General features: G+C 36.0%; 1 protein-coding gene across 3 annotated transcripts in view; it reads left to right on the top strand.

The window, feature by feature from the left end:
* The window catches only part of ZNF385D (zinc finger protein 385D), a 436,474-nt gene that overhangs the window by 79,845 nt on the left and 343,127 nt on the right, over positions 1-13,502 (top strand). For all 3 annotated transcript variants that reach the window (XM_033053704.2, XM_033053719.2, XM_033053712.2), the window contains one exon: positions 5,496-5,774. In XM_033053704.2, coding sequence (XP_032909595.1) covers positions 5,496-5,774 — 279 coding nt within the window. The remainder of the gene's footprint in view (positions 1-5,495; positions 5,775-13,502) is intronic.

Here is a 13,502-nt window from a genome sequence, read left to right as displayed (position 1 = left end):
CTTCTAAGATGCCTCTTTTTCTCTATTTTGTGTGGAATTTTAAAAGAGAAAATGTGGTAAATATTGACTTTAAATGTGATTTGGTCTGAGCTGTGTTAGGCACACGGCAAGAAGAGATTCTGAGTTTTATCTACAGTTTTATCACTGACTAGTAATTTAGCTCTTGGGTGTATGACCTGACAAACTCTTCCTCAGTTTTTAGAAGCAAGTGATTATTCTTGCTACAAAAACTCATAGTAGAAAATCCTTCCTACAGTGTAAAATTACTTAATGCATATATTTTCCAGATTTTCACATCAAATTTTATTGTATTATGTGCTATTTGGTATTTAAATTTGATCTGAAAGGCTCAGAAAAAAATTGATTGGCTTCTAAAAAGCATTTCAGATACCAGTAGATTCCCATTCCACAATAGCTCTTCCACTGAAATGATGCTCACTCAAATCCATCCATCCATCCATCCATCTAGAGAAAGCAGATGAGTCCTGCAGCACATCCTGAAGGTCACTCAGGTTATTTGGGAGGGATGTGTGTTTCACAGCTGCAGTGTTTTCACCTTTCACTGCTTTGCTGCTCAGTCCTTTGTGTTGTGTGTTTGTTCTGCCACAACCATGATGTGCAAAATAGACTGTTCATGACCTAAATTGCTCTGGGCTCTAAACCAGGAGTAGGTGCAACCACGACTGAAACCAGAAAGCTACAGTGTTGGGATCATCCAGTAATAATGGGGGGTAGAAGAAGCCAAGGATACTTTATTTTTGTATTCCTGATCCTTCCCCCAGGCTGCCCTGCCCCCACTATCCATGTTTAAAATAGATGGCTAAATGATCATTTTAGGCTTCTCCCAGGAATGCATTTCTAGAGCTACAATTTTATTCAGTGAGCTCAATTAAAGGTTACAAAGGCAAATTAGCACTCATGGGCTTTTTGGTAAAGGCATCACAAGTACCCAATGCAGCAGGGAGCTTCAAGGAACATAACATAAATAGGAAAACTTCAGCACAGAGATAAGAGTTTTGGGAAGGGTCCTGGCACATAGTTTCATTCACAGTGTGAAGAAGATTCTTAAAAGCCCTATCTAGGGATAGAGTAGAGTCTGGGAATAAATAACTGAGATGCAAACATCTGCATCTTTGGTGATTGCTACTTTAGTGTCTTTCACAGTTTTGAAAAGAAATATTAGAAATCCCTGAATATTGTAATTAGTGGACTTTGTCCTTAATGCCCTGTCTGTCTTTTCTATCCTTCAGCTATTACAGAAATGTATATATTGTATCAACCTGTTGGGAAGTAGACAAGGAGACATGCTCTAAGACGTATAGAATCATAGGTTTGGGTTGGAAGGGACCTTAAAGATCACCTAGTTCCAACTAACCTGCCATAGGAAGGCAACCTTCCACTAGGCCAAATTATGTAAAACTCCATCCAACTTGGACTTGAACCTGTCCAGGGTTGGGGAGTCCACTGTTTCTCTGAGTAACCTGTTCCAGTGCCTCACCACACTTGTAATGGGGAGCTTTTCCCCCTGATATCTAATCTAAACACATCTTCCTTTAGCTTGCGGCCATTCCTCCTTGTTCTATCACTACAGGCCCTTGAGGAAAGTCCCTTTTCAACCTTCTTGTACTCCCCTTGAGGTACTGGAAGGTTTGTCTAAGGTCACCCTGAAGCCTCCTCCAGGCTGATCTGGGTCATTCATCAGTGGCTAGATGTCTGTATTAAAAAAACAGACTTAGGTACACAGTGGTCTCTGGGATTCATGTACTCTGTTTGCCTCTTTTTTGTACCCAACATGTTTGAGTGTTATGTACACCGAGGCAAACTCACAGTGATTGATACAGTTCTATGCTGATAAGATGGTCTGGAAACAGAACAATTATAGTACAAATGGGTAAAATTTCCTTTCAATTTTCTTGAATAGAAATTATGCCATTTGCTTGCAGCTAAGAAGGTAAGGATTGTTTTGGGGAAGAATGAGATTTCTAATCCCTTTCAAACACATTTAAGAAGAGAAATCCTCAGGATGTATCTACATTGTCTAAGCCAGCAAACACCACAAATTGTAGTTATACTGGTTTTCCATATGGGACAATTTTCTACTTCACAAGGCTATAATGTCATGCAAAGTTCATTTTATTGGTAAGCATCAGTGAGTCAAAATTGAGTTCAGAACCCCAGGAAAAATAAATGTAAGCATTTATTCAGAGTGCTATTTAAATTGGCATGAAATTTTGGGATCTTGGTTGGTTGGTTCACTCATTTCTAGTGCTCTGCAGGCTTCATTAGGGACCCTAAAATTGAGAAGCTAGCTTTCCTTTATAGGGAAAAAACATCTCTGCAAAACTGATGACCTTACAAGATGTGTAACCTGTACAGTCAACAGGAACTCTATAATATGATGGCAATGAGAGTTTTCATTTAAAGCCTATCCATATATTATCAAGCCAATAAGACACTGATAACAATTAAAAATTACTTTTAAAGTTATGTGTTTCTAACCATATTCCATGTAATTTTCCAGCAGGGTATCCTAAGCATTCTTTTCCTCACTAATCAAAACTGCTGGCTAAAAATTTTTCTCCAGGAAATGGAAGTATGCAATGATGCATGCATGAGCTAAAGACCTGTTGCTTTCGTGAGTTAGACTGCATGTGTGTTGGTTTAAATACTGCTGGATCTTTACAAGATTTCAAGAGATTGATTTTTTTTTTCTGTTTCTTTCAAAATACTATTTGGAATATTAAATTGCATTTTAAAAGTATGTCAATAAATTATACTCAAATATCTCCCTCTTCTTCATCACTTACTATCTTTATTTACTTGTGTATTAAAAAATATTGAATAAGAATGACTCAGAATGTTTTAATCAAAAACTGTTTCTGTTTAAAAAATTTTTCTTCACATTTTCAGTTTTTTTTCTTAAAAACCTCATTTTGAGTACTGCCGTGTAATGCTGGCTTTACAGCAAGAATTTGTACAGGTTTGTAGTATGTCACTTTAGTCTTCTAGAAGTGCCATTATATATTTAGAAATCACTATGTATATGTCAAGAAAATGTTGATGGACTGTAGTGTAATAGATATTTCTGAAGCTTCTGTTTTCCCAGTTGTTACCTAAACTCCAGTTAAAAATTATCCTGTTCCTCCAGATTTGAGAATGACATGGACATGCACAAAAATGTATTGCAGCTCTAATGATGTCACATGCTTTTCTAAGGAAAGCACATGGTGGATGTACAAATCACTTATTTCCAAGGTGGAATTTCCTTTATTATTTTATTGTGCCATTATTGAGTGCAATTGCATTTTGTAAATTTTTTTCTGGAATGTGATTATAAAGCAAGAGGGATTCTATATGCCGCAAATAAGACTTTCATGGATTAGACTGTTTTGACTGGAATATTAGAAGGATGTAATAACGTGCTAATATATTAAATTAGGCTACCAGTTTATGTGTGTAAATGTTTCAGAAGGAATGGGATGCGCGTACACATGCATACAATGTATAATTTACTAGATTATATTTGTTTACAAAGTTTTACAGCCTGGTTGAAAAAATCTGTTTTGTTATAGCAATCTTATGCCTATATGGCTAGCACTATAGGTCTAGAGATACATTGTGTAATTTTAAATTCATACTGCTCTCTAGTGGGGAATGCTTTCAATGCAATAGATTTTATATATGTATTAATGTACAACATGTATATAAACTGGGATTACTGAACTGTTAGTGGCATCTAGACCAATTCAGTAAAACTAATTCTATTGTGATAGTGTTTTAATCCTTATAGTGCTTTGATTAAAGACTGAATTTACTAATTTAAAAATATTTTAGACAGATGAATCTTTGGAGTGAACGGTGTCTCCAGCAAACTCCAGAAGAGCTGAGAGGTTGCTAGATTAATGCTTGTTCCTCAGGAGAAACCTCTTCCTTCCATTAGGAGAAATATACTATAGGTCTGCTATTGAAAAACATCAGGTTTCCTTCTAAGCTTCTACAGTCTCACAATGTCTTTAGCTGTGGAATAAATTGTTTAGCCTGCTTTCTCATCTCCTGCTTTCCACAACTACAGTCCTAGATAAGAGTTGACTGTAACACAGAAGCTGAAATAACACTGACAGATCTAGCTGAGTGAGGTTTAAATCTACAGCAAGTGCAGAGGTCCTCTCAGACTTGAGTCTGTACTTTGTTAAATGAAATGGGGTTTAGTTAGCATTGAAGAACACAATGCTAATTACACAGCAAGCAAATCTGAGAACTGAGATTGAAACTGATTTGAGTATGGATAGGCTTCAGATTTGCTTCTTTAGATTTGTCTTTGTGATTTGATTTGAAGGCAGTAATTGTCTTTAAATCCTTGGGAGATCTGGCAAAAAAGTTAAGCTGATGAAACTTAAGACATTTGAAGCTGTCTGAAGAATCATTTGCAGCATTTTGTTGTAATCAAACCAAAATCTGGAGGCTGTTTAGATATATTTTAGACACTGAAACTTTTCTGGATTGGCATTAAAGACTCATTTTCTTGTGTAGCTGCACTAATATTTTTTTCTCTCTAGGTTGATTGATTTGTCAATTAGAGACCAAATAGTATCATCGTATTTAAGGCTGCAGTAATTTTGTCATTCAAACTATAGATTTGATTCTTTGTCTAGACCTTCATTTATTCACTAACTCTGGGTGAACAAGCACTTTAAAGATTTATATGGTATAAAGGTCTCATCAAAATGCTAAGTTGGTGTAAGGTTTTGCATTCCTTGAATAGTAAATTAGGTTTTCAATGCTAAGAGCATCTCTTCACCTGTGCCATTTCTGCTTACTTTCACTCACAGAAGCTCACGGTTACATTGGTTTCACTTGAAGTTCTACAGATGAGATTATCTTCTCATTTCTGTAGTTGTTGCTATCTGGTATTAGCTGAATCTAAGATAACTATCCTTCAATTATAATTTTGGGTGATTAAGATAAGAAACTAATATGTTTATTTGTCTTTGAACGACTCTCAATGAGAAAGTTTATGAAGTTTAGACTTAGGCTTGAAAGCAGTCACAGGAAAGGGGAAGAGGATGACTGGGATTGCTAAATATTTAGTAAACTCAAGGGTGAGGTCTGTGCATTTAAACTTAGTGAACTAATATACAAGGGGGGAGGTTCTTCTGCTAGTTATACCTTCTGTCCCTTTTCTTCCATTGACTGAAGGGCTGTTTTGTTTCACATTTTTTTCTCAGCTTCTGAAGTGTTTTTACCCTTAGATAAGTTATTGCAGGAGGTGCCACATCCACTTTGCTGGGCTCAGCTTTGGGCACTTGGCTGTGAAGTTAATCAAGTTATGTAGAAGAAGTGGAAAACTTGAACAGAAAGCAAAATATAGGAGTGGAAATATAATGTTAAAATGCAAAATTTTTTTTCTGCCTTTTAGTGGTTTGCAGATGTCACTATCTTGTCTATATTATTTTGTGTTCTCATCAATTTTCTTTCATGTGTTTTTTTCTTCTCAGAAAATATGAAGAAGCCCTGGAGCCCCGATTTGCCAGTTGATAACCAGTCATACAATTCAGATTTCACATCTCTCCCAGACCGGGAAGGTGAGAAAGAATTAGCACCTGATGGCACTGAAGAAAGGAAGGAGAGGGAAAAGAAACACACCAATTTCACTTTGTGTAATGTCTGTAACATTCAGCTAAACTCTGCTGCTCAGGCACAAATCCACTACAACGGCAAATCCCATCAGAAGAGATTGAAACAGCTCAGCAATGGAAATCTCAAAAGTGATAATGGTAAGCATTATAATATACAGATCTTTGCCATGTTTTGATCTGAGAATTGCAGCAATGTGTACTATGTTGACATATATGAATATAAACTTTGTTTTATTCAGACAAAAAATACTTTGAAGTTAAAGCAAAGTCGACTTCACGGTGCTGGAGGTCATCCCTAGCATGAGCATCTGGCAAATAGCTAAACACATACCATCTGCATTATTACAAGAGTTTTCATTTTATATTTTGTTTACATAGTGATGTTGATTCAGATTCTTTCTCATTTCATTTGCATTTTGATGGTTTTCAGCATAATCAGTGATATTCTGTGCTTCACAGTTTACCAGAAAGGTTATCCTTGTTAGGGTCACGCTTGCTTTTAATGAATGTAAGGTGGTTGTGAAACAAGTACATTACACAGAAATACATTCCCAAACTCCTTTAGCTTTAACTTGCTTATTCTGGGTTCCACCCACAGTGAGCATAAGTTTGATTGAAGATCATGGCTGAAGTGAAACAGAGATGGAACAAAACTTATTTTGACTTTAATCGATTTCATCAACATCTTTGGGCATAGTATTTTGTAGTAGGTGACATACTCTTCAATCACCAGAGTGAATTGTGATCCCCAGAGAAAAACACACTTGTGGCTTTCTGTACTGAGGCAGATTAGATAATTGAGGCAAATGATGACAAGAAAAAACAAATTACCATGTTGCATTTTCTCAATTTAATAACAAGTAGTACTCTACTGTGCCATGTATAGATCTATACTGCATTGTTCTATCTGTTTCTGTGTACCATGTCAGAGAAATAATTGTTTTAATATGCTGTACTTAGGACTTTCAGACGTTCTTTCTCCATATCATACATGTTACTTATTATTCTGTGCCTTGAGTTGCTTTCTGCCCCACCTGTAGAAGGATATGCAAAACAACAATCCTTAGAAGGACCTTCATATTAGTATTTTGATAGTCTCTGCTTTGTTCCCACTTTAAGAGTGGGTAATAACATTGATACTTTGCCTGAGTATGTTGGATGTGAGTGCTTTTCAGTGTATGAGGTGTTGCTCATTTCTGTAAAACACAACAATAAAACAAACAACACCCCCAAAATATTCAACAATACACTTCACTTTGTCTTTAAGTGGCAGGTGGAACTGCAGCATTTGAGAATGTTCAGAGTTCAGGCTTAGAAAGAAATGCTACGACCATTAGTAGGAGCTGTGGAAATGCATAAAGAAAGATTGATTTCATAATTGATTAAAGGCGCAATGTGGTTATCCACAAATGCATTCTCCATAAAACCAAACAAACATAGTGTAATTTATTGGTATCTTTGGTTAAGGAGGAGTTGTTATTGTCATTATTAGCCCAATGATTTTGCTAATGATAGAAATATTTTTTCTGCAGTTCATTTTTCCACTTTAATCTATGATAATGAAAGAATTAGTAATTAAGCAATGCTGAAATTAGTATCAAAGAGCTTCAGTCATGGTTCAACATCTATATCCTGGAGAGGCTCAAACTAGCAGTATAATGTTTTTCCTATTTCCTCCTTAAAAGTGTCCTATGTTGTGTGTAGCTGCATCCATTTGTAGTCAGAAAATAGCTGATTGAATATCTAGCTCTTTGTTTCAAAGTGCAATTATTTTGGGGGTTTATGTGAAACTTAAGAATTTTCAAATATGGGAGATCTTTGAATATCGTCAATAGTAACACTCCACTGAAAAAATAATGCAGGGTAGAGTATAAGGAAGGGATTTTTCACTTGTTACCAAGTTCAGTACTCCTCAACTGAGTGATATAAATTAGAGATCAGTATAAAATATTTTTGCTAGAAATTAGAACTGAATTAGAGCTGAATATTTGAGTTTGAATAGACAATTTGAATAGAGACTCAGTTTGAAATGTTTTTCTAAGACAAGTAGAAATCAGAACAGGACTCATGAGAGTCCTTTTACCATAATCAGTTTTGTTGTAGCTTATATATCTGAAATATGGGCAGTGTTTTTCTGACAAATGATTGTTTTGTTGAGGAGACCCCAGCAAGCTCCAGAGACATATGAACAAATTACGACTTGACCATTGCAGTTTATCATGTACATGCAAATGGTACTTTTTGAGGATCATTTATGTAACTGTTACACATGCACATTGTTTTCTCAATGTATGTCAGAAGGATACTTAAGAGAATGGTATTTCTTGTATGGAAGTCTGGTTGTCACGAAAGACAGCTGTTAGGCTTGATGTCCACATAATAATTCTAGAGACTAAATTCTCCTGTAAATTAAAAGTTTGTAAATGTTTTGCTTTATCCATTATCATCTAAGGTTTTGTCATTATAGTTAGTCATTATGTCTTGACATATGTATCTGTATCTGTACTATGCACAAGAAAAATTAATTTCTAAATACAGTGTTTCATGAACTGTACTCTGTTCTGTAGGCCTTTCCAATGCTGGATGCTCACTTGGAACTAACATACATGGACAGTTTGGGAAAAATATTGGAGTTTTGATTTCTCATTTTGTTTCATCTCCAAATTATTCCCATGAAGCAGGATAGGTTTGCATGTTCTGTATCATGAGGGGATAATAGAAAGGGAGGATTGATTCATACGAAACAAAAACCCATGTCTTGTTCCAAAATAATTTGCAATGGACTGCTGAACAGAGGTAGAGTTCAACTGTATTAGCATTTGACTGTGTAATTGGAGTTGTCATGCTACAGTCATCAACTTCTAGCTATGTAAAGTAGCTTTTGTCTGTTGGATGTGAATAACAGAACATTTCCTTGAATATCTCGGCCTAATTTCATAAGGTAAGTTGCTTATGCACAAGACCTGTTAACATCTGCAAATCTATAATCAGTAAAGAATGTGAATTGTGGAGTTAAAAAGTTTCTTTGCTGCTCTCTTGGTATCTGGACTATATTTGAATAACCAGATACACTCTAAAAGGTTTTGTTAGTTACTTATGTGTCTGTTTGGCAGCTTTGCTGTATGATACCCATGTGGTTCCTTCCTGGGGCAGAGCAACCTCAGAACAGCCACAAAAAGGATGTGAACTCAATGTTTCTTCTGTCATTACTTGGTACAGTGGTTTGTGATGACTTAACAGGACATAGTGACACATCAGCACTTCTGTTACTGAACCGTATGTGCTAGTGAGCAACACAATTTTCTGTGCATCTTCCTCCAAATAATTGCTTTTTGTGTGTCTTAAAAAGACTTCTCACACTTTCTTCATTACACCCTAGAAAATATTCTTCTTACTGGTGATTTTTTTGCCTTTCTGCTCTCATGCGTGCAGTGGAAAGGTGACAAGGTCAGTGGAGATTTTGAATATGTTTTGGGATTAAAAGAGGGCAAGATCCAGTCCCTATCTCGTCTGCTGACATTGCACCACTTCTCATAAAACCCACCTGGACACTACGGGAAGAGGTGACCTCTTGTGGGAAACTGTTCATTCTAACTGGCAGGAGCAAGAGTCACATTCCTACTGACAGAATGGAAAAATAACTGTGGATGCAAATGTATAGCAGCACAAGTAAGAAAGCTGATTTTTCTAAAATTTTATGTAAACCAGAATTTCTTCTGTGCAGTATTGTGTAAACTGCTGAATCATTGGGAGTGAATGAGGCATGGTTAGGACAAAACCTAAAATTGCTTTGCTCTGCAATACTTCCTACTATACATTAGAGAACAAGTGGGAAAATAATGGAGGAGGTGAGCAATGTCACAAAATTAATAGAATTCCTTACATTTTAAAACTGATTTCTGAACCATTATTCTTTTGAAACATAGAAGGCAGTGAGGCATTTGGTGGTAGTTTATTTATGTAACTCTCTAAATTCAGACTGAAGACTATCCAATTTAACATGTTTTATTTACTATGTTTTAAACTAAACTTGACTGCAACTTTTTTTTTCACTAAAATTTTATTAAAGTAAAATTTTATTGTAGTGCCAACAAGGACATCGAGTACATGGACAAAAAAGAAGAAAAAAAGTATCAGAATTTAGTATATTTTTTCCCCTTGCTAATTCCAAAAAACAAATCCCTTAATTCAACATTAATATTACTTTAGAATGAATAAAAATTTGGTTGCTTTAGTAATGAATATTATGAAATATGCAGTAAAAAGGAACGTTTGTTTCCCACATTTTTTTCTTCTTTCAACCTCGTTCAATGGTTGGATGTAGTTTCCTACAACAACTCTCGAGATGGCAGTTTCCTTAAATCTACACAATAAATCTTTTGCACAGTGGTCAGAGAAAGCCCTTAATCTTCTACAAATTTTCTCTTGCATCTAAATCTCTACTTCTTACTAATCTGCAGGTAGGAAATCCAGGTGATTTATCGAAACTGCTTGCAGAGTTTCTGTCCTTGCACTTTTGTGTTGCTGTTTATTTTCTATCTCTGTGGTGCCGTTGCGTTTTACACCTCTGCTGTCATGTTTTGTGGTCATGAAAACTAATGGCTTTGGGGTAGACACGTTCTTACTTTTTGGTGGTAAACCACCAAGTTAAGGCTTTCAAGGAAATGGTGTAATTTGCTTTTTTTATTGTGTTAGCCCTCCTTTCTGAGGAATAGGATTGGACAGGACGTTGAGAAAAGAGGAAGTCTTCAGGCAAAGTATAGTTTCCTTCAGGCCATGTGATTTTCCATTAATTTTCTGGCAAGTAAGAATTGTTAGATCAGCTTGAGATGTCCCTGGAAGTTGCATATCTAGCAAAAGTATTATTTTTTTTAATGTGACCCATTCTAATGCAGAGCTTCATAGCCATTTAACAGTAAATCCAATATGTCTTTTCCTCTGGTTTTAAGCTTCTCATTTGTGGGTCATAGATGCCATTATCTTGTAAAGCATCACAGCAGGTTCCTTCTGGGTATTTGTAATATCTCCCAAATGTCAAAGCTGGAGATTTCTAAACAAGTAGGTCTGGCTAAGGGCAGTGTGTTGTCACTTCCATTTCTTTCAAATGTAAATCTTCCTCCTTATTTCAAAGCACTTGTCTGTTTTCATCATATTCCTATCTCAGTTAGTGAACTATTAACAGTTTCTGCTTTCAAGAGCACTTTTACAAGCAAGGCATGCTTTTAAACCACCACTTGCATTTGCAGAACATTTTTATTTTATTCAGAAATATCATGTCACCATATAGGATGGCATAGTTCACCACAAAGTTTTATCACAAGGTGAATGAAAGAATCTTTAAGAGCCAGCTCACACTAGCCACATGCATGATGTTGATATTTCCTCTAATCATAGGATCTACTTGGCTTTGTGAGTATACTAAATGAATGGTGGTAAATGTGGACAAACTCTTTACATGTGTGCGAATATCCATGAGGACTTGCTGTAGTTTGCTGGCTGCTGCTACAAATAAATGCAAATGGACATTGCTAAATTTTAATACAGATCAGTCACAGGAAAAGTTGGCACTGTAACAACTTGTGGTAAGGCTGTGGGGAAAGTTTGAGTGCACCTGGAATAACTTCAGTAATGCCATGCAGTCACATAAATAAAATATATTTTGGCAATTCCCAAAGCATTCTTTTGGATTTGGGGGAAAAATCCATAGGAGTTAAATAATTTTTCATGTCACGTATCTGGCAATTGGTCCACTGAATAGCATGCTGAAATTTAAAAAAAAGAAGCCTCTATAACTGTGATTTTTTAATTATAGCTAATTCTTCAGAAATTGCGGGGTAAGTAGAAATTTATATCTAAATATACTTAAAGTATTTTTGAAGTTCCTTATTGTTCATTAAGTGCACTTAAGGATGTGCTTATATTTTTTGTTGGAGTATACTTCTGGTCTCAAGCTAGCAAATTCCTTTCTTTTCTACTATCTTAAGTAACAAATGCATAAAATGTGCTGTAGCAGCTTATTGACAATCAAACTGTTTAAGGAGTGTGGAGAATCTCAACCATGAAGAACATCTACTCAAGGTCTAAAATGAGCCTTTAACTGCAAATTCAAAAAGTTACAAATAATTCAATTTTCTACCTGAATATCAGACTGCACAGATTCTCTTTTACTACACCCCACTGTGTAGAGTGCCCTCCTTTTTACTGTCTTGAGGCAAGATGCTTAGTAAATTGCCTTCAGCTAAAGGATGTGGATGTTTGCCCAAGAGAAATTCAACAGTGGCAACTGAAACATGTTTAGAAGTGGGTCTTTCTTTGCTGCCTTTTAGCATGCCTGGAGAGGATTTTTGAGAGCTATGTGAAGACATGGAGGATGGAGTACTTAGAGGTGTCCTCAACAGCACACAAAGACCGCTGCTATGTGCAGTTTAGAGGGTGAAAATCTTCATCCACCGTGTACCTGCTTGCTACATTTAATCTTCCATACTTACAGATGTTACTCTGCATATTCCAAATATTGTTCTTTCAAGTTTGTTTATCCTTCTTAGACATTTATAACCTCAAGTTTTCAGGCCTTTATCTTGCTCCTAGGTGTGCACTCTTTCTTCCATATTGAAGAATAACTGCCCTTTATGTCCTCAAATTTGCATTTAAAAGACACTTGAAAAAAATAGGATATCTTTCTTTTTGAACTTCTACTTAGCATCGATATAACCTCTTTCAAATCACGATTTTTTTTTTCAGGCTAGGACCTGCCGTACAACCTATTTATCTGAACCAGTTTTTCTCCCCACTTAAAAGTTAGTACTGTTTTAGGCAAGTGATATCTTCTTGTTTTAACTGTAGAAGGACTATTGATAATCAATGCTAAACTAGCTGGATAAAGCTCAGTTACTGTGAGAGCTGTATATGCCCATCTGTGTTGTTTCTGAGCTGTGTGAGGTGTTGGTCTGCCATTCTTTGCTTCTCCCTGAGTGTGGCACCATTCTCATTTCTGAGAAGCTGGCATTTGATCTTGTATGTACAGATAACAAACTGTTGAAACCTGTTTTGCAGGCTCTCCATTTAGTTCTGCTTATATCACTAGGTCCAATATAGATTATGATGACCATGGCTTCCATCCAAACCTTCTCAGTAACTTGTCTTCTTTTAATATGATGGGTTTTTTTTTTTCCCTGCACTGGCATCTGGTAGGCAACAGATCTTCTATGCGTCATGACAACGCACAAACTTTATCAACACCTCCTGGTATTAATTTCCTAAGAGCTAGCTTTTCCCATATTCAGTTACTTTCTTCCTTCAAATATAGGTCTGTAATCTTCTAAGAAGCTATAAAATGATAATTTTGTGTGTCTCATGTAGCATTAATTCTTAATTTCTTTTAGGATATCACAGAATTCATGCAAAATTTTTGAGCTACATCTGAGTAGAAGTTAAAAATAGAAAATATCAAATGTGAGACAAATTTCACTACTGCTGACTTTTATTATTCATGGATATTTTTTCCCCTCTGATTCAAAGTTCATGGTCTTCCTGATAGTCATGTCACTGAAATCTTTATTTAATCTCTTATCCTCTGACATGTGTCTCAATAGGGGAAATATATTTCAAGATTGGAGATTTAAGACCAGTGCCAGTGAAATTAACACCGAAACCTGTTGATTTTAAGAGAAGGAGCTCTATTCCTTGCTCTGTTCAGGAAATTAATTAATGATAGCTATGGTGGCTTAATACAAATCACCGAGGAAACACTAATTCTAATCTGCAGTTCTGCTGCTGTGGGAGCGAGTTAATCTGGTGATGTCTTTCCTTTGTTTCTCACATTATTGCCTCTAGGTTAGCCTGGCTGGAGTCCTCATGCAGACAGCA

The sequence above is a fragment of the Catharus ustulatus genome, chromosome 1 (assembly GCF_009819885.2).
Source record: "Catharus ustulatus isolate bCatUst1 chromosome 1, bCatUst1.pri.v2, whole genome shotgun sequence".
NCBI lineage: Eukaryota > Metazoa > Chordata > Aves > Passeriformes > Turdidae > Catharus > Catharus ustulatus.
This window is presented reverse-complemented; position numbering and strand designations above follow the sequence as displayed.